At 48.0% G+C, this 20,620-nt stretch overlaps 9 protein-coding genes across 9 annotated transcripts; 5 read left to right on the top strand and 4 right to left on the bottom strand.

Annotated features, from left to right (window-relative positions):
* Positions 1 to 5,225: 5,225 nt before the first annotated feature.
* On the top strand, positions 5,226 to 6,338 carry N7500_005622 (chitin synthase export chaperone; the record flags this gene model as incomplete). The annotated part of the gene is made up of 3 exons (XM_056676766.1): positions 5,226 to 5,463; positions 5,529 to 6,100; positions 6,153 to 6,338. 3 exons carry the CDS (start codon positions 5,226 to 5,228, stop codon positions 6,336 to 6,338), a joined length of 996 nt encoding a protein of 331 aa, XP_056531766.1.
* A 1,142-nt stretch (positions 6,339 to 7,480) lies between these two features.
* On the bottom strand, positions 7,481 to 8,967 carry N7500_005621 (uncharacterized protein; the record flags this gene model as incomplete). Its single annotated transcript, XM_056676765.1, has 3 exons — positions 7,481 to 8,606; positions 8,674 to 8,822; positions 8,926 to 8,967. 3 exons carry the CDS (start codon positions 8,965 to 8,967, stop codon positions 7,481 to 7,483), a joined length of 1,317 nt encoding a protein of 438 aa, XP_056531765.1.
* A 454-nt stretch (positions 8,968 to 9,421) lies between these two features.
* N7500_005620 (glutamine amidotransferase subunit DUG3) lies at positions 9,422 to 10,746 on the bottom strand (the record flags this gene model as incomplete). Its single annotated transcript, XM_056676764.1, has 4 exons — positions 10,722 to 10,746; positions 10,576 to 10,671; positions 9,770 to 10,502; positions 9,422 to 9,711 (listed from the first exon to the last, which is right to left on the bottom strand). Exons 1-4 carry the CDS (start codon positions 10,734 to 10,736, stop codon positions 9,422 to 9,424), a joined length of 1,134 nt encoding a protein of 377 aa, XP_056531764.1. The 5' UTR covers positions 10,737 to 10,746.
* A 480-nt stretch (positions 10,747 to 11,226) lies between these two features.
* N7500_005619 (dynamin-related GTPase MGM1) lies at positions 11,227 to 14,090 on the top strand (the record flags this gene model as incomplete). The annotated part of the gene is made up of 3 exons (XM_056676763.1): positions 11,227 to 11,524; positions 11,586 to 13,607; positions 13,660 to 14,090. 3 exons carry the CDS (start codon positions 11,227 to 11,229, stop codon positions 14,088 to 14,090), a joined length of 2,751 nt encoding a protein of 916 aa, XP_056531763.1.
* Positions 14,091 to 14,571: 481 nt separating this feature from the next.
* N7500_005618 (uncharacterized protein) lies at positions 14,572 to 14,841 on the bottom strand (the record flags this gene model as incomplete). The annotated part of the gene is made up of 2 exons (XM_056676762.1): positions 14,572 to 14,709; positions 14,758 to 14,841. The coding sequence occupies 2 exons, from the start codon at positions 14,839 to 14,841 to the stop codon at positions 14,572 to 14,574; spliced, it is 222 nt and encodes a 73-aa protein (XP_056531762.1).
* Positions 14,842 to 15,372: 531 nt separating this feature from the next.
* On the top strand, positions 15,373 to 16,670 carry N7500_005617 (uncharacterized protein; the record flags this gene model as incomplete). Its single annotated transcript, XM_056676761.1, has 4 exons — positions 15,373 to 15,471; positions 15,537 to 15,643; positions 15,699 to 16,232; positions 16,280 to 16,670. The coding sequence occupies 4 exons, from the start codon at positions 15,373 to 15,375 to the stop codon at positions 16,668 to 16,670; spliced, it is 1,131 nt and encodes a 376-aa protein (XP_056531761.1).
* Positions 16,671 to 16,896: 226 nt separating this feature from the next.
* N7500_005616 (uncharacterized protein) lies at positions 16,897 to 17,581 on the top strand (the record flags this gene model as incomplete). The annotated part of the gene is made up of 3 exons (XM_056676760.1): positions 16,897 to 16,920; positions 17,008 to 17,361; positions 17,420 to 17,581. The coding sequence occupies 3 exons, from the start codon at positions 16,897 to 16,899 to the stop codon at positions 17,579 to 17,581; spliced, it is 540 nt and encodes a 179-aa protein (XP_056531760.1).
* On the top strand, positions 17,582 to 17,890 carry N7500_005615 (uncharacterized protein; the record flags this gene model as incomplete). The annotated part of the gene is made up of 1 exon (XM_056676759.1): positions 17,582 to 17,890. One exon carries the CDS (start codon positions 17,582 to 17,584, stop codon positions 17,888 to 17,890), a length of 309 nt encoding a protein of 102 aa, XP_056531759.1.
* Positions 17,891 to 18,355: 465 nt separating this feature from the next.
* Positions 18,356 to 20,277, bottom strand: N7500_005614 (uncharacterized protein; the record flags this gene model as incomplete). The annotated part of the gene is made up of 4 exons (XM_056676758.1): positions 18,356 to 18,429; positions 18,489 to 19,460; positions 19,518 to 19,856; positions 19,926 to 20,277. 4 exons carry the CDS (start codon positions 20,275 to 20,277, stop codon positions 18,356 to 18,358), a joined length of 1,737 nt encoding a protein of 578 aa, XP_056531758.1.
* Positions 20,278 to 20,620: the final 343 nt, after the last annotated feature.

The raw sequence follows: 20,620 nt of genomic DNA, 5'->3' as shown, positions 1-20,620 counted from the left end.
AGAAAAGATTAACAGTCCGCACTGTGGAGATATATTTATGTTTCGCTGCAAGGAAACTATCCAATTAAAACTATTCAGCGATAACGTATGACTTGTAATATCAACGAATCGCATAGTTTCCGGCCCAACTGAGCTTGTCGCCCTAAAATCCGGCAAACCAAGAACAAATGAAGTAAGAACAAGTGTGCGCAACCCGTTCTGATATTCTATTTAAATATTGAGATCCAAGCATGCCGAGTCGACAGGTTTTCCCAGGGCCACTCAAACCAAGGCCATACAGGCCTAGATGCGCAGTTTTCTTTCCTCGAAGGATGAGACCCCTGTCGGTGGTTCAATTGAGCACCAGCCTCGTCCGTGGCTATCCGCGCCGCGGATGTTGGACTTGTAAGCTATAGCAATTATGAGCATGTGAAATAAAGACACGTTCAATAGAAAAGCTTTTGGCATGGCAGTCTAGGTATGAGCGTATACAGGGACCCTGTATAGCATACCTTCACTATATATTTACGGAGCCAAAATACAAATTGTAGACCCGGCACTCGGCAACTAAAACACCCGACAAGAGAAATATATCCGATACAAAACAACCTTGACCTTGTCTGCTATAGATCACGATCCGTGCCACTTACCCGATTCGGCTGTCGGCATGGTTTCCATAATCTTCAGGGGTGGCATAACAAGACTTGGCTTTCGGTAAGTGTACAACGTACGTGGTACTTGTCCCGATCTGTACGAGATTAGTAACTGTCTGTTATTGGGCTCTTCGATACCGCTTCCAATAAGCGCCCGACACGGCACACAAGCTCATTCATAATTTGTGATAATTGCCGGAAGCCAAGCAGACAATTAATGCAGAAACAACGCAGCCTAGCATTATATTAAACACGGTCTCCTCCGTATGGAGGAACGCACAGACTAGGTGCGGAAGGGGGCAAAAAAAGGAAACTCTAATACACAGTCGTTTCATTTCCGGAAAAGCCTCGAACTAGCGTGACTTGGGAGAAATTGGGAAATACGCAGGTGTGAAACGGTTTAGGCACATTTCCAGATTCCCGGGATTTGAATCCAATTGTCCGTACGGAACACTCCGGTACGTAATTACCACGGAGTATTCGATATGTTCTCGATAGGCGACTGGTATCAATCTGATTCAACTACGGACCCGTGGACCGCCGGTCCTTGGAAGGCTAATTCGGGAGGCCATCTATCAGCCGTGGATCCACCACCTCGGGTTCCTCGACAAAGCCCTAAAATTATGTTGTATTTCTCAGGTTAGGTTTTGTATGGCATACGTTCTACGGAGTTATTTTGAACCCTAGATCCCCTGCAACAAGTTATGGTATCGCATGGGGCATGGACTAAAATATAACAAGAAATGGAATGGAGTTACAGGATGGAAGGTGAAATTGACGGCGTTAGATGAAAAAGGAAGCTAACTTGAGAAAGGGATACAAGGAGCCAGTATAGAATCCCTGCAGGAGATACACTGTATTCAATCTCGACTTCTTCAACCGGCGACCCCGGAGTGGAGATTGCGTGTTCTTGGCCTTGTGTCGGGAATTCATAGTCCCATGGATTATGCCCGGTAATATCACTCAACAGATGACGAAAAATGAAATCCAATCTTTCATAGCTTCCGTGCCTCCTATCAGGAAAAAAGCACGGACTCGATCGGGGAGAACGTCCAACCGTTGTAAGCGGTCCAGCCGAAGCTGCACGAGGGAATGTTCCGTAGATAGTCTGCTGCGGGAACTAGGTACATGAGTTCTGCATTCAATGCACGGGACATAGGTACCCCGTCACTTGGTTGTCGTCATAGGTTGCTTTAATTTTTTATTTTGGGGCGGTTTCCTTTCCGCACGGTATTGGGCAAGCCCCCCTTTTCCCCCTGGCCTAGACATGGCGGAATGTGATGGAAGACAGAACAACCACGTCGCGCATGCAGCCCCTGAAGACCTAAATTGAATGAATTGGATTTCATATCGGTAAGATTTTGGGTCCGAACGTTGTTGAAGACCAGTTAGAGCAATCGAAAAAATATAATAATCTCTTGACAAGCATGTGATTTAGGAACGACATTGAAGATCGGGTGTGCTTGTACAATGTATTTCTCTCGTTCCTCTTTCCCTTGGAAGTAAGCAACTCTCAGGTTGTTAAATTGTAGCAAAATGAACTAAAACAAATAGATCCACGACTTTGATGTGAAGTATAGGACGAAATTTCTAAATCGGGGAGTCCAAGCCCCAGAACCAGAACGGTTCACTCGTCTAAATCTCATATATGAACCCACCAGACACCCAAACAAGCTACCAGACGCTAGAAAAGAACAGCATGGTAAAAAGAATACAATGAGACCGGAAAACGTCAACGCTTGCAAAGCCAATAAACATCAGGATATAGCCAATCATTCGAAGTATCGGAAAGGAGAAAACGTAGTCGACCGCGAAGCAAAGTTTAAACCAGCACTCTGCCGCACAAATTCAGGTGAATCAGAATTTTAGAAAATTGTCGATCATGGTCACGTAAAAAGGATTTGAAATGTTTCTCAGAGAGCCGCGTTTGTCGGTGGAGGGTCGGCTGTACCCGAATAGTTCCTGATGACGGAGTCTTCCATGCCAAGAACGGACAGGAGAAAGCGGGATGGGAAACTTTAGAAAATGTTCTTGACCGAGTTTCAGATGAGGAAATTTGATTTCGAATCCAAGTCGTCAAAAAGGGCAGTCACCGAGAGCAAAGGACACATTTTCCGACTACCACAATGAAGCGGTCGTGTGGACTGTCGTTGCAAGTGCTATTGTCTTTGGTTCCCTCCATTTCGGTTCGGAGGAAGTGAGCGGCGGGATTGGAACAGGTGGAGTATATATAAAAGTTTTTGAAGAAGTTGCACATTTCGATCCCACGGGGAGAGGTATGAAAGGGAATGTGGGATTTTAATATAGAGATATATAGATATTTATAGAGGAAAAAAAAAGATATTCGATGAGATATGTAAAATAAAAAAACCCGAAAAAGATAAAACAGAAAAAAAAAAAAAAAGAAATTCCTTTCCATTAAGGATAAAGATGAGAGTATACTGCACGGCATCCCCCACCATCCCCACCCCTAAAAACCCTCAAAGCGGGTCCTGCATAAGGGCTTTAATTTTGACCGTTGAGACGTTTTTGTTTTCGTTTTGTTACGGTTTGTTACGTTTTTTCTTGAAAATGTATTTTCAACTTTCGGTGTGTTTTATCTTATTTGTAAACTGGAAGACATCGGGTAGATGGGAGATCGACACGGTTCCTCGCAGCCGTTGATGCTTCTTCAATTCACACGTGGCGCTAGTCGGGATCTTCATGCATGAGACAAATACCTTCGGCAGTCTCTTCAATTTTGAAAACTTAAGCCAAATACCAGAACTGTGGCATCAGTTCTTTTTTTCCCCCTTCTTCTTCATTTTCCCCCTCAATTGGTTCAAGGGTCAGACGAACACGGAGGATTCCTTTCGTTGGAGAGTCTGGTGACGATAGTAACATTGTGCAATACCAGCAAGCTTGTTGAAACCCCCCCCCCTTCCCCCGGGAAAAGCACGCGTTGGGCAGTCGAAGCCGGTGATAGGCTCTAGTACCAAGCCAAGAGGGTTTTCTTTATTTTGGGGGGAATATCAATAAGGAACTTCATCTCTTAGCATTGATACCCATCTTGGTACCAAGATCTATCCAGATTTGGAGTTTGGAAGGTGTATATTGTGTAGGATATATAACTTCATAAATTACCACGAAAGATTATGTATCGGAGTATCAGACCATGAAATCATACAAGTCTTGGCAACGAAATCCTATCCGTTCTAGGATATGGCCAAATTAGGGTCGTTCAACGTAGTAGTAATGATGGCGGCAGACCTAAAGATCGGAGAGCTTGTACCCGATCTGGAGTAAACAGGAAATCGTTTTCCGTCGCCCTTGTAACATCTATATTGCTGACGAATAAGAAAAAGGCCAAAAGAAAAGGGGGAATGTATATCGGGTCAGAGGTTTTTGTTTTACTTTAGGATCGCATACTCCAGCAGCCATGCCCCATAGATGAAACCTCATGGGATGAAGACCTTTCATTTTAATCCCTTCCGAGAATCTGGAAGCTGATCATCAGGCCATCTACACCCGACTCATTATTCGTCCACAAAGGCCATTTATTGGGGGCAACGGTTCCGTTAAATTCATTCCTTCCACAAGATTGCGTCGTACCCGTAGAGACAATTTGCCTAACTGGGCAGCTGGTCTGGCGAACAAATGATCGAAGGGACTTGCTCTACTTGAAGGGGATTGTATGTCAGGAGGCCTTGAGTCAGCAAGCCCCAGTCCCGAGGTCGCAAAACAGGCGGTGGTGCGACAATGCCCCAGTTGTAGGGTGTGGAGACCAGAGGTCAGTCCACATACCGAGCAAGTCTACTGTATACAACTGTGATTGTACTCGGCAGTAGTCGGGATGACAGAAGTAAAAAGAAATCAAGGAATAAAAAAAAAACAAGGCAAGTAAAATGCAGGCTAAGATGACCCCCAGCTTTCCCAAGGTTAGAATGGCCAATAATAATGGCCAGTGTGGCACTATACTCATCGAGTTTGGAGACTGGAAACGTAGATATAGTACTTTGCCGTAGTATCCGGGTATAGCCTAAACATTGCCTAGTCTGATTTTTAAATTGAGTTGAACTGGTATGGTTGAACTGGTATGTTAGTGTGCCTTGACCCTTAATGTATCATATAGTGCGTTTTAATAGTTCGGCTTGGGCCGAGCTCGGACCCGAGTCACATGAGATCTCTTTGAGGCCATTCCTCTTTGGATCTAGCGTTTCCGATCGATGTCCGAATGACTAAGGCCCTCTAAGAGCTCCCGAGGTCCCTCCCATCTCCAGGGCTGGTCCTAGCAACAACGCTAAACCTACAAAGGAAATTCGAATCCCGTGATCTTGAAAGCGAAAACTGAGACACTTCCCCCTCGCATCAACGATTCACAAAGGGGTGATCTGGGCTTCGACATTCGCTCTTCAGGGCTATCAGCCGATCGAAACAGTGCAGCTGGGGTGCCGAAAGAGCACTCATTGGGGACAGAGTTACATACCGTCATTCCCTCCACCGTCCCACCCCGTTGTTGTGGAGACCACCCGTCCACGCTCGACATTTCACCGCAACTACGGAGTAGAACTCGATCTATTTGCTGTCGTACTGCTCAGCATCTGAGTAGACATCATGGGGTTCGGTCAGTTCGACACGATATGTGAGAAGGCACCCGTGCCTTTGTGCTCCTTGGTGGGCCCGGCATCGACAATCTCCGGGTCAACAGGCATCATATCCAACTGCTATGCGCGTAATATTGAGCTTGCGAACACCATAATCTTCCAGGGTGCCGCGTCATTTATGCATATAATAGCGCTTAGCATGACAGTGATCATGATCTTGCACGTTCGATCCAAATTTACTGCCGTCGGTTCGTCTCGATTCCCTCTCCGCTCATACTCGGCGCAGACTGACTAATCTTTTCACTATCGATAGGCCGCAAAGAGATCATCACCTTCTTCTATATCTACTTGGCTCTGACACTGTTCTCTCTCCTCGTTGATGCAGGTGTCGTTCCGCCAGGGAGCGACCCCTTCCCCTACTTCGTGGCTGTTCAAAACGGCTTAACATCTGCGCTATGCACCTGTCTTCTCGTCAACGGATTTGTCGGCTTCCAGCTGTACGAAGACGGTACAGCCCTCTCCGTGTGGTTGATTCGAGTCCCCTCTGCAGCAATGTTCGCTCTCTCGTTTGTGATATCGCTGGCGACTTTCAAGTCGTGGGGCTCGATGGGTCCCCAAAACACCACGGGCTTGTTCGTGGTGCTATACCTGCTGAACGCCATCTCTATCGCTGTGTACCTGGCCATGCAATTGCTCCTAGTTGCAAACACTCTGGATGATCGCTGGCCGCTGGGCCATATCTCCTTTGGTGTGCTGGTCTTCATCATTGGCCAGGTTCTCTTGTATCAGTTCAGCGACGTTGTCTGTAACAACGTGCAGCATTACCTGGACGGGCTCTTCTTCGCTACATTCTGCAATCTCCTCGCTGTCATGATGATATACAAGGTCAGTTTCGTGTTCCGTGCTTGTGGGCTTGGTTTTACTGACCTTCTTTTAGTTCTGGGACTCGATTACCAAGGAAGATCTAGAGTTCTCCGTCGGTGTCAAGCCAAATACATGGGAGGTTAAGGAACTTCTGTCTGAGGAAGACCGCCGAGCTACGGTCTACGCCGACAATAACTCCGAATATGCAGGCAGCATGTATCACCATCGCTCTTCGACGTACGGTCATCATAATTATTGAGCCTTGTTCATTTTCTTCTAGCTGCTCCATTCATTGATCTTGTTACTTCTGTTTCATTCTAGCGCTGTATATGTGACTATTGACTTCATGATATCTTATTTATATCCTTTTCGTGGATATTCAAATGCTTTCACTACATTGGCGCCCTCAAGGCATCTTCTCGGGTATGGATGGATATACACCTTGGCATCACATAATAATTACAAAATTTATCAATTATTGGTACGACAATAATTGGAGGACATTTTTGCTTTTCACTTTTCTAATTGAGTTTTGGCACCGAGTGGACTCCTGTACGGAGGACTACTAAGTTGTGCCATTTACCACTAGCGATTGGATACGACATACGAGAATCGAGTACCTTGCAAGGTTCCGTTTTGAACTCAATTTACGTTGCTGGTGTTTCACTCACACGTGCATATCACGCTCTGAAGGAAAAGTCCATATATAATATGATTTCTGTTGTATGTCTCGGGTATCATGCCCCGTTTTGACCCAGCGTTACGTTCGTTTGGGAAGAAGTTGGCGTCCATGATTCCTCTGCAGGCCATATTCCCACGCGCTAGCTCAGAGCTAAACCATGTAGCAAGGAGTGGCAGGCATAATGTAAGAAATTCAAGAAAACTTAAAAGTGTTGGTATTCATCCGTCGCATATTGCGGCGATGCAAAAACGGCCCGGGCGGACCCCGAATAGCTCGTGGGCCGCGTCACATTAGTTCAAGGGTGTGGTCACTAGGCAGGACGATCATCGGGAGAGTGAGACAAGTGGTACACAGGATCAGCACTGCTGTGCTCCCCAACGAAGAAAAAACCCCACTGAGCCACGGACATGACTGCTTAGATTGGCAAAGCAAAACTAATACGGCGGCGACGCCTTGTTCTGGGCGTTGCGGGATGATCAAGGCCCATTGGCGTTTTTATTGTCTGTCGAGAATGAACCTCGATACCATGACAATCGTGGTTTTGCGTATACTATTCGCTGTGTGTTCAGGTGTAGTGCGCGCGGACCGAAGTCTAAGTAAGTGATCTGCCGATCAGGGAGGGACTCCATGGGTAGAGTTCTTGTAGAACGTTCTAAAGCGATAATAAAAACAAGGAGCAGTTGTGGAGCGCCATGTTTGAAGGATCGGGGTTTGCGGTCTCAGTCAACGACGACAACGTCATCGCCATCCATGAAGTCCCTGTCTGTTTTGGGGCTTGTGTCCCGTGTTGCATGTGGGTGCTTGATATCGTCTTTCTTGGCTGGTTCGGTGGACGACTCATACCAGCCTTTGTCTATCGACTTAACCAAGACCGCGCACGCTTCCCTAAGCATTTCAAAAAACGCAGGATTTTGTTTGGATAGAAACATTGTAGTATGTGCGTTGGTTTCGTCAGTAGCCTGGTCATTAACTGCCTTGGTCCACAGAAGTCCTGGACTTCGAGATTCCTCGCCACGTTCCACCTCTTCTGGCAATGAACAGAACGTCCTATTCCTCGACCTGATAATTTTTTGACTGAAGGATGTCCTGTTTGCTGATGTGTTTTCCACCAGACTTGTCGCACCTTTTCCGAGACATGTGTAGAAGTTCACACACCCGATTCCACGTTCTTGCTTAACACTCGATAATTGCACAATACGCTGGCGCAGTTCTGACGTACGCGCGAGACAACCGACGAACTCAAGGTGCGATGATACCCATCCAAACCCGTCGGTGAGCTTCTGGCGCTGCGTATACATAGCTGCACCGCCAGCGGCAACAGCACCAGCCGCGCCGGCGAACATGGCATATTTACCCCATCGTTGCCAAGAAGGCGTCGCAGCGGCGTCGGGTGTGGAGGACAACGCTTTGGAGCGCTCTTGTGGAGGTGCATTCGTGCTCCCCTGATTGGATGCATTACCCTTCCCACCGTAGCCGAATAATCCTGCAACCTCGGAGAAGGTGTTGTAGGCAGTTGTAGCATTGCGGTAGTGTCCTTCTGCGCCGAATGACACGACTCCTGGCGCTATTCCCAAAAATGGGGTATCAAATGCAAGCACTCCTTGTATATGAGGGAACATGAAAGTACCCGGTTCGACGATAGATTCGGTGTCATCTGCGACCTCGGACTGTGTGTTTGAAGTCGAATTTCGAGGAATTGGTTGTTCCGCTGCCAACAAAAGAAGAGCTTCTGCTCCTACTATTCCACCCATTGAGTGACCGATCAGAACGACATGGACTGAGGGATCGACGGTGGGCGATGCGGTATGGTTGGCGACTTCGAGATCGATCACAGTATCTTGTAACCTGCATAAGAGAATTATGACCCGTCAGTAAAGCTTGTATTTAAATCAAGGAATGGACCAGATTTTACCAATCTCGCAATCTTGCCACACATTCTTTCAAGTCACCCTTAGTCTCATACTTAGGGTAGACAGCGATGGCGACCTCGACCGCAGGAAGTGCTCTGCTTGCGAGAACACGAAGATGCTCAGGGAAGGTGCCAAAAGTATCATCACCCCCCTAAAATCGAAGTTAGACAATATAGGTTTTAGGCCGAAAACGATCTCCTTGAGCCGAAATATGGAATTCGTTGCGGAACCAGGTCTCTAGCAATTTGACATACCTTGAAGCCGTGGATAAAGGCGAGTAGTAGGGTCTTCCTCATTTTGAGAATCCTTATACACCCATTTCATAAACTAAACATGGGTAGTGATTCGCCAAGCGGAACAATAGGAAGCTGAATCTCAGGGCAGTTGATTCAAATTACGTCATGTGGGTGCATCCACGTGACTGGGTGATCTATACAAATATCCGAAATTTCGAACTCTTTCACGAGTTCCCGAGGTCCGAATTGGTGAATATTTATGGATTTTAATGTGGTAGGAGGTGATTTCCTTCATCGAATTGGCTTTCTGGTCCATTTAACTGTTCCATGCTATGATATAGCTATCCCGAAAGACCACACGGACCCAAACGCTTACATCCCATCTCCTAAACTCCCATTTAGTCCGAATATCCTGCATATTTGTCTCATTCCCAACGCCGTATTAAGACAACGCTTTCTAATTAGTGACGGAGCCATAGAGTTGGTCTCAATAATGACCAGCTCGATGTCGAATTCAGTGTGACACGGCACATGCGGTGACATGACCAGACCGCAAGCTCTCAATGCCACTGTTGGTGTTCCCGATAGCATTGCCCGTTGCTGGAGGGGTGAAAGGCTCCGCTGTATTTGGTGGCGGTATGGTTGTTCCGGGAGCGGTGCTGACAAGTCCCTTGGACACAGCAAAGCAGGAAGAGCGGTCGTGGTTGAGATTCTCGCCATAGAATTCATCAAGAATTGGGTGAAGCATAACAGTCTGCTTGTGAATGGTGACAACTGAGTTGGTTGGGACTGATACCCAATTGTCTATGTATAAAATTAGCGTATGTCGATAGGTATGGAGAATTGGGGAAAGGCTTCTCACGTCGTTCAAAGGTGATAGGTTCACTGGCCACAAGAACAATATCGGCACCTTTATCATGTCGCTCCATCTTGAAGTGTCCTTTTGTTTCACCTTCCTTCCATTTGGTACCGGAAGAGAAGTACAAGCTGGCCGGTTCGTCCGTTTTGCTGCTGATGTACCGAGTGCAGACAACAGTATGGCCGTCTGTCACAGCGAAGTTCAACAAACTCCGAGTCTCAACTCCAGTAACATTATATTTTTCTGGAATTTCCTGGACCATTTCATTGATTCTGGCAATGGTGTTCATCAAAACACGACGTAGAAGAGCTTGTCCGAATCCCTCAGGACCGGGGTCAGAGCTTGGATCTACCCCCTCTTTTTCTAGCAGGTCAAGGAACAGGGCAAAAGCCCATTCACTGTCGGTGCCACCTTTGACACCCAAGTACCACTTGTCGGCGAGTGAGCTTCCCAGTGTACGCTTGATGTAGCTCCACCCGCCAATGCCGCCATTGTGCATCCACATCAGGGATTGGTGCTGGAACGGGTGGCAATTGTTTTCGGCAAGAGCACCCTCAGTTGTTGCGCGCACATGTGCAAAAATCAGATCTGAGCACGTCTTTGCAGCGAGTCGCTCTAGATTCTCACAGTTCCAGGCTGGTAGGGTTGAGGTAAAGATGCAAGGCTCTGGTCCAAGCTTGGGATCTGTGTAGAAACCCACACCAAACCCATCACCGTTGACAGGACGGCGATTATCCTTGATATTGCATGTCAGTGGGTTGCGACATGCTAACCACATGGGTCTGGTCTAGCGAGATGGGACAACCTACCAGTCTCAGGCGTGAATCGTATGATTGAGTAAGGATTGAATGGCTTGGCTCGGTTATCAGCTTACTGAGACGGATCTCATTGCGCCCTTTGTATATCTGATCAAGATATTAGCTCCAAGCCCAAAGCTTGGAAAAATAGTCCTTACCAGGAATCGACACATGTTTTGTCTGATCAAATACAATTGAACTGATACTGCATAAAAGAACTCTTTCGACTGTATTCGAAGCTTGTCAGGTGTATACCAAGTTTGTCATTCGAAAAAATCGTACTCGTGATCAAAGGATGTATCAATAGACTTGATTTCGTGGGGTTCGGGATGAAGAGTCACCGACTGTTGGGAACCAGTGAGATGCCCAAACGTCAACCACGATGTTACGGCCCGATGATATTGAATTCAGGATGTGATTGTGCCACAAATTACCAAGAGAAAAGAATTGTTTTTTTTTATCAAAATCAACACAAATGAATAGAGTCACTTCCCTTGCACAGCACGTCATGCTTCACGTGACTGTGATACTACGGGAGACTGTGCGGCTACTTGTGCAAGTCACGGGAACTGTTACATAAGTTATGCCTGATGTCAGTGATCCGGTAATCTACAAAGCCATCACATTTATTTTCATCGTCTATTGAATGATACCACAACAATAATGAGTGGGAGGATTCTCTCCCATCGACTAGGACCGCTATTGCGGAACGGTCACCTTACTCGCCATATCCATAATGCAGGCTCAAGGACTGGCGGCCTGCTTCGGGCAGATGGTGGCGCTACTCTCAGAAGACGCGCATGGCCAGTGGGCGCAAATGCCATCCACAATGTCCCTGCAGTTCGATCAATCTCATTTGCTCGAATGCTACCGAAACTAGCATTGAAGCTTGTCAGGGTTCCGGCTATGTTCGGTGGTGCGACAATCGCGGGTCTAGCTTATTTCCAATACCAAGCAACTCGTACGTCTCTCGTGCATAAATCTCGCTACAATTAGGATTTCAAGCTAATTTTATCTCTCAGAGGCCGGTAACTATGCGATGGGTGTCTTCAAGCAAGCCTCAGAGACTGCGGGGAACACAGCTTCGACCTTGTTCCAAGGACTGCAGGACATGGCGGATCAGACACATCGCGGGTGGAACAAGACGACCGAAGATATCGATATGCCTGACTGGCTGCAGAAAATCCTACGTCTCGACGAAGAGTCTAAGTCCGGAAAGGGCGATTCATCTGGTGGTGGAGGAAAAGAGCCGAAACAAAGCCGAGCTGGTACTGCTGCTGCTGCCGCTACTACCACGGCGTTTGGATACAATCAATCGGGAGAGGAAGACCTACGACCGGGGAGAGATGCTGCGGAGGATGATCAAATGATGCTGCTTACACGCAAAATGATCGAAATCCGAAATATTCTCCAGACCATCGGCCAGTCTGGCACGCTCACTCTTCCCTCGATCGTCGTGATTGGTTCCCAATCTTCGGGCAAAAGCTCTGTTCTTGAGGCTATAGTCGGCCACGAGTTCTTGCCCAAGGGCTCGAACATGGTGACTCGACGGCCAATTGAGCTCACGCTGGTCAACACTCCCAACGCTCAAGCAGAATACGGTGAATTCCCGGCCCTGGGTCTTGGAAAGATCACGGATTTCTCTCAAGTTCAGCGCACACTCACAGATCTGAACCTTGCTGTTCCCGAAAAGGATTGTGTCACAGACGATCCCATTCAGCTTACGATATACTCTCCCAACGTTCCGGATCTCTCTTTGATCGACCTGCCAGGGTATATCCAGGTTGCGGGCCGAGATCAGCCCCCAGAGCTCAAACAAAAGATTGCTGATCTTTGCGATAAATACATTCAGCCACCAAATGTCATTTTGGCGATCTCGGCCGCCGACGTTGACTTAGCAAACTCGACAGCACTTCGAGCCAGTCGTCGAGTAGACCCTCGGGGCGAACGGACTATCGGCGTAATTACGAAGATGGACCTTGTGAGCCCCGAACGTGGTCACGCTGTCCTTTCGGATAAAAAATACCCTCTTCGGCTAGGTTACGTGGGTGTCGTTACTCGGATTCCTCAGACAACAGCTCTTTTTTCTAGAGGCTCTGGAAACATCACCAGCGCCATTCTCAAGAATGAACATGCATACTTCTCTGCTCATCAGAATGAATTCGGACCCCACTCTGACGTCTCAGTTGGTGTTTCGACACTGCGGAAAACGCTAATGCAGGTTCTTGAACAGACAATGTCATCTAGCCTGACTGGAACCAGAGACGCCATCAGCCAAGAGCTTGAAGAGGCAACCTATGAGTTCAAGGTTCAATATAATGACCGGCCTTTGAGCGCGGAGTCTCACTTGGCTGAGAGCCTCGATGCGTTCAAGCACTCTTTCAAGGCGTTCGCGGAAAGCTTCGGGCGACCGCAGGTTCGGGAGATGCTCAAGGCAGAATTAGACCAGCGGGTCATGGACATTCTGGCGCAGCGCTACTGGAACAAGCCGGTCGATGACTTGGATCCTCCACCGTTGGAATTAGATCCTCTCAAGGATCTCCCCAAAGCCGATGCCGAGTCGCTATATTGGCACCGGAAGCTGGATGCTTCTACCTCATCATTGACAAAGCTTGGAATTGGTCGATTGGCTACGACTGTTGTCGCCAATGCTTTGAACAACCATGTAGACTCGCTTCTAGCCTCCTCTACATTCGCCTCCCACCCTGGCGCTCACAAACAGATCACCGATGCATGCACCAGTATCCTGAATGACAAATTCTTCAGCACCAGCGATCAAGTTGAAAATTGCATCAAGCCATATAAGTATGAGATCGAGATTGAAGATCCTGAATGGGCTAAAGGTAGAGACAATGTGGGCAAAGTTCTCAAGGAAGAGCTCAAGTCGTGCGAGTCGGCCTTGAAACATGTAGAGGACACTGTTGGAAAGAGAAAACTCAAAGACGTCATCTCCTTTATCGACAGGGTGCGGAAGGGCGAAGTAGTACTAGAGGGCAACGGCGAGGGTGGTGCGGGTGGCTTCAGTGCCTCCTTGTTGGAGAGAGGTTGGTATTTTCCTCTTTCTTCTATTTTCAAACACTGACATATATTATCTAGGACGGGAAGGTCTGTTTCTTCGGGACCGAGCGGATCTCATCAGGATGAGAATGCTCGCCGTCCGTTCAAAGCAATGCGCAACGCAAAAGAACAAGTACCACTGCCCAGAGGTCTTCCTGGATGTTGTGGCAGACAAACTCACCTCCACGGCCGTGCTATTCCTCAATGTCGAGCTCTTATCTGAGTTCTACTATAATTTCCCCCGTGAGCTAGATTCAAGACTTGGACGGCACCTTTCAGATGAGGAGGTCGAACGCTTTGCCCGCGAGGATCCCCGGATACGCCGTCACTTGGACATCATCCGTAAGAAGGAGCTGCTGGAGCTGGCTCTGCAGAAGATCGAAGGCATCCGACAACTTGACGGCCGCGCTCGGAAATCAGAACGTGGCCCTCCTGGAAAAGAAACGCGGAGCCGTTGGAACCTTTTCTAGAAGAAATTTTGTTTCTTTCAGAGCCCTTCCCCTGTGCGAAATGATCTGAATTTTCGATACCTCTGCTAGTGTTTCTCATCACCCTTTTCATCCTGTTTAGCCATCTCCCCATTCACTCTTCTTCTTGGGATACTAGTACGTATCTCTACGGGTTTTGAAGTCAATGTACATAGCTCTAGCCCATTCAACACACAATTGATAATCTATTCTTGATCTGTAGAAATCCTAGCTACTATGGAGTTTGGCCAGTAGGTACACGGTCCACATTTGAATATGGCAGGCAACCCGTCATCGCCAATAAGGCTTCCTATTACAGAGTCAATTACACGTACCCAATCCACTCCAAGGACAGTGTTCCCTGTCCCCAGTGAGTGATGATATCCTTGATACCCCCCAGACCATGAAGGATGCGTACCAGGCTTTACCATCGCGATCTCCGATAGTACCTGCCGTTTGATTCGGAAATAGTGTCGCACAAATCTTAAGACACGAACACCAGCACACAATTGGTGAGGCCATACGCAATCACGCGCCTTTGGGCACCGTCTTTCCCCTTCCATTCATCATAGTCAAGTGCCACTGTATCACTCGAGAATCCAAGAGGGTCAGTAGATGCCCACTGTTATTGTCAACTTTGGCTTTGGTAGGTGGAAAGCGATATACTTACCCGTGTTGGTTTCGTGCCGTCCTGAAGCTTTGGTCGCCAACGTGGACTCCCTGGTGGAGGCTCTAGTTCATCGAAAAAGATCATTGGTGGTACTAGACCAGCAAGCCTTATAGATCGGCGAGGCTTCCATCTAGATTTATCTTGTTCAGAACAGATTCAGGTCAGACTCACCAGAAAATTGAATCTCTTTAGTTTTGGAAGCTTTTTCTTAGGGGCCATTTTCCTCATGTAGCTGGAGACAGAGGGAAACAGGCAAACTCTTATGGCAAGGGTAACCGTCGATAAAGATATCCTGCTCTGCGTAAGAGTGATATGTCTGAAACAAAAGAATTATGTTTAAAAAAAGATTTGGGATGGTTTGATCCTTTGTTCATCCTTCTTTCATGGTGCCCCTTTCTATTAACACTCGGCTGTTTATATAGCAGTCAGATCTATAATTGTATGGGAACTTCATGTTTCAAGATATTCACTTCCGCTTTTGAGAATCCACGCTATTTTAAAACCCATGGGGTCTTTCATGAAATCTAATATGTCCTAGCAAAGGAACGAATTGCCAGTATGGGAGTATTTAGACGGCGACTTGTCCACCAAGCTACATGAACGATAACAATCGCAATGTCAACAACCTTGATAACTCCTACAGCCGAGACATCTTTGCCGGCTTTCAATGGCCAACTGAACTTGAAAGATGCATGCACTTGGAGCCTAACACAAGTAAGTTGCTGCAGCTGTAGACTTCTTCAATTTTGCCAGAGGATAGCTAAGCTAATTATGTGCAGATGAAAGCTTTTATGCTCGACCTTATAGATAGCCCTTCTACCTATGGGGTGGATGAGAACGCCATAGGGGAAATGAGAAGACTGCGTACCGATATTTTTGATCTTTGGTGAGTTGGATGTCCACTAGACCCTATGTTCTGTCAACTGATTGGATTCTTGCAGTGAAAATGGGAGCAAATATCTGTCTGAGGCCTCCCACCCCCAATCAATTTCGAGGAAAGTTAACCCAAACCATAGCAAGGATACATCATACTTCTTGTTGGATAGCATGACATATAGAGGTACTTTATATTGGTGCTGCTATGACCTTCTAGGTAGGTTCCTTTCCGTTTTTAGCCCAGCACCCGAAGGTGCGACACAGAACAACTTCTACCTACCTCTGACAATAATGTACGCCCAATGGTGTATCAAGATGGCTCCGTATTCCCCATGGACGTATGCGTGCGTTTGGGCAGAGGAAGAGGGTCAACAGAGCCGCTTTCACTTGGGAGGATCGTTCGCGGGATATCGCAATCCGGAAGGGCAGAGCAACTACTGGATAGAAATCCTGCGAAAAGCCCGTTTTGATGTTCTTCGCGATGAAAGAATTGACACAGCGAATATCACGATGTTTGATTCAACTTACCTAACTCGAGGAACCAATATTGTTCCTTTCGGAAACTGCGCAGAAACATATCCCCTAGTGCATATTTTACGGTGAGTCTATGCCCTGAGATCCCATATGTTCCATACTAACGAATTAGGAACCATAACCCTAGCGAGGAGGTCTATGGCCTTGCATTAAAGCGTAAGGATCTATCTCAAGACACATACAATCATCAGGAAGCATTGCAGGCATTGGTCGGACCTTGCGTTAATTGTGAAAGGGTGATAACCGCCTGGGGTGGAAAGGTAGAGAATTTCACAGAGAATATTCCAGAGAAGAGTACCGCTCCTTCTTCGAAGGTCCAAGATCCTGCAGCAGGAGGACTTAAGCCAGCATCTGAATCGAACATCGCTTTACCGGTCCATGCTAAGCGGCCTATTCCAGCGGATGGCGCCGATCAACCTGGGGTAAAAAGGACGAGAGGGCCGACGCCTGTGATCCCTTTGAAGCCACCGGCTCATCTAGAGAAGAAAAACAAAGAGAAGTGAAGATATAGGGATTTGTAGAGTCCAAAAAGCTCTCTTTGTATAATATATAGACGTATGATTTTGCGAAGCTCGAATATGAGAAACAAATGCGACTACCTGGAAAGAATACCTAGTTTTGTCAATATTATTAGTAGACTCCAATGATCAAGCTCTTATACCACTCTCTCTCTTTTGCCTTCAACATCCACCAAAGGGACAGAGCCCCCAGAGATATACAAACAGCTCTATGTATTTAGACTGTGTCCTCTACGTGAGACTACCCCGCTGAACTAGAACTCCATTGCTTATTGCTTATTGTGTTTCCTCCAAGCGCGTAGTGTCCGAAAAATGGGGTTAGACAATTTTCCCGAAGAACTCAGAGATCATTCTCATATCGGTGGATGACGAGCAGACACTCTTACTCGCCCAACGAGTCTGTCGACGCTGGGCTCGGTGCATCCAAGCCTCCCGGGCACTCCAGCAAGCCCTATTCTACCAGCCTACACAATCCGCCCTCCCAAATACGACCATCCCACAACCGAATGCTTTACTAGCAGCAACGTTTCCCTATCGGTTCCCCAATGACGACCAGAAATCCCGCAATATCTCATTTAGGGCTGGGGGTATACAAGAGTTTCTAGACAAACACGCCGCATGGCTCCATCCAAGCACAAGTTGGCGCCGAATGCTGGTCCAACAACCCCCCCGCAATGTCGCTGGGCCGGATAAACCGACAAGAGACCCCTATCGGCCATATATCTCTGCGCCAGTGGGAACCTTCATTTGAAGAGTATGGTAGGCTTCGTATGAACATGATTTACGATCTAGTGGTCAAGTCATTCGATGGCGCGGCAGCGTTCTTTTATTGGAGGATGCATTGCAGCTATCCTGGCCTGGAAAGCCCTTCTATCAGGGGTGATCCGGATATCTAGATGGACGGGGTAGACTACTACCTCAAAGCGGTGATGTCGGCCAATGCGCAGACGGATATCGTGCTTGATACGTGGAACACGGCGCACCTTGGACCTCACATTCGGCCGGTATTTGGTAAGGATACTTGGACGTGGGATTCGGTACTAAGACTTCAATCGCCGATGGGAGATGTGGATCTTGATGTGGTCTATGGGGTGAGAAAAATCAAGGAGCTGCGGCGCTGGGAAGTGAGCCTGCAGAGCTGGTATACGCACGAAATGCACGGGGATGGATGTGGGTACTCTCTTATGGATGACCCAGATCTGTGATGTCGAGCCGCAGAATCGAAGATGATGCCCAGCGAGCCAGAGGTGAAATCCACGCATGCAGTGTTAGCCGCACTATCCAATGAGTAAGAATGATTCACAGATGGAAATAACAGTTCAATACAACAATCCCAGACCCAGTCTATATATTCCGATCGCGTACAGTACAGTCTAAATAGAAACCAAAAGCGAAACAGAGAGGACGCGAATTATTGCTTTTGTCTCTGGATGGAACCAATCGCAGCACCAACCGTGAGTCATCAGGAAAAGACGGGAAATGGATACGTCTATCAGGGTCACAAGTCCAAAAAAAAAAAATCAAGACAATGATAGTGGGGGTGGCATAAGGGGGGGGCGTAGCGGAACACATTATACGGTCAATGTGTCAAGGGAGGCATTGGATAGCCAAAAGGAAATGCAGTATAGATGGCAATATTACAGGAGATCATTGAACCCGGGTGAAGATATTTACTCCCGTGAGACATCACGGCCGAAGAGACGAGCCTTGACCCAGTCGACGCAGACAAGGACACGGTTGCGAGCTAGATGTTATGTTAATGATGAATCTTGATGAATGGTAGGGATAGAACTTGGAACTTACTGCTGAAGCACATGCTCAGGTAAGCACTGCGCCAGAACAGGTAGGTCATGGTACCACCACTGGCGATATTGCCGCTCAGCCAGCTGATATCGGCCACAGCACGTTCCTTGCCGATGTAGGCCAAGGAGCCCTGGTGCGAGTACTGGAAGGGACCGATCTGCTTGTTGCGGCGGAGCTGCTTCTGGCGCTCGCGGATCTCGTCGAAAATCTGGTTGCGCTCCTCGTCGCCCTTGGCCTGGGACTGACGCTCTGAGAGGGTCTCGAGCTCCTTCTCGAGAGCCTCGGTCTTGGCCATGGTGTTGAAGAGGCGGCCCAAGAAGGCACCCTCCTGGCTGGCAACCTGGGCGGTCGGGGCGTAGTTGGCAATGGCGCAGTCGCCGACGGCCCAGACATTATCGGTACCGTTCACGACGAGGTATTCGTTGACAGCGAGACCGCGGCGGGACTCGGCCTGGGCGGGGATCTGGGACATGAGGTCACGGACGACGCTGCGGATGGCATTACCAGTGGCCCAGACGAGAAGACCGTAGGGGATGGTCTCAAGCTCCTTGGATCCGTCGGGCTTGGTGACCTCGGCCTGGATGTACTTGTCGGTAACCTTCTTGACCATAGTCTTGGTGCGGATGGAGATCTCCTCCTCCTTGAAGGTGGATTCGGTGTATTCAATCAGTTGCTTCGAGAACATGGGCAGAACATTGGGCAGAGCCTCGACGAGAGTGACGTGGAAGTTGTCCTTGATTTCGGGAATCCACTTCTTCAAGTCATCGTTGAAGAAGTCCTGCAGTTCACCAGCGAATTCAACACCAGTGGGGCCACCGCCCACCACAACCATGTGCAGCAGACGCTTGACCTCGTCCTCGGTCTGATCCTTGAAACAGGCAGTCTCGATACAGTCCATAATACGCTTACGGATGTTCTGGGCGTCACCGACTTCTTTCAGGAAGCAGGAGTTTTCACGAACACCGGGAATACCTATACGTCATAAAATTAGCCCAAAATGCCTCGTTCCAAATGCGAGGGGGATCCCACCAAAAGTCGCGTTCTCGGCACCAACACCGATCACAAGCATGTCGAAGGGAACCTCGGTGTGCGAGATATCACCCTTAATTTCCGAATCATCACTGATGTACACGATACGCTTCTCATAGTCGATCTTGGTAGCCTCGGCTTCGTAGAATTGAACGCTGGCCTTCTTGTGGCGCAGGATATTGCGGATAGGCTCCATGATCGAGCGGTGCTCGATCAAACCGGTGGTACATGAGGGCAGCAAGGGAGTGAAAAGGAAGTAGTTACGGGGGGAGACGACGATAACGTTGTAGTTCTCGGTGTCAATCTTCTTCAGGAGGGAAACGGAGCCCCAGCCAGTTCCTGAGCAAACATAAGTCGCATTAGCGACACTTCAGCCATAGGGGATCGACGATCGCGACCGACACATACCGAGAATGACCAGAGTCTTCTTTGATGGGTCAGGGGGAGACTGGTCCGGAGGTTGACGGAGCTCGAAGATGCTGTATGCGACAGTACCGGTCAGACCGATGGCAGAGAGCCAGGTCAACCGCCAGGCCCAACGCAAAGGTCTGAAACGCTTCTTAGACTTCGGGGCAGATGAGGGGGCAGCATCGGCGTAGCTACGACGAGCAATACGCGACACAGACTGGGAAACTTTAGTAGATCGCACCGGCTTTGCGCGAAGAGCCAGCTGTGATGTTGACATTGACCTGCGCGTCATCGACGACAGCTGCATGATGGACGGAGCCATCTTGCGAATTGCTAGCGTGCTGCCAGCCATTGTGAGAGGACACACACCAAAGGTAACAAATGGAATGCAGGAATGAATTATCAAGGGCGGAGTAATTTAAGAAGGGGAAAAAAAAAAGATTTGATAAGCTTCATTGCGTTGCTGTTTTGGGCGAATCGGTGTAGCCGGACCCAAAGGGGGTAACTGGGTATCTAATACTTGACCGATTGCGTGCTTTCCCATAGTAAACAATGTACTATCTACATATTTTTTTATTTTTATTTTTATTTTTTGATTACTATATGTAAGCTGTACTCCGTCCCTCCTTATATATAGATATATAGAATTATACAATGGTGCAAATGCTATAGTCCTAAGAGCTTGATAAGAGCTT

This window comes from Penicillium coprophilum (genome assembly GCF_028826855.1).
Source record: "Penicillium coprophilum strain IBT 35676 chromosome Unknown utg000004l_segment0_segment0, whole genome shotgun sequence".
Lineage (NCBI taxonomy): Eukaryota > Fungi > Ascomycota > Eurotiomycetes > Eurotiales > Aspergillaceae > Penicillium > Penicillium coprophilum.
Note: the sequence above shows the minus strand (reverse complement) of the source record. Positions and strands in the feature narration are given on the sequence as shown.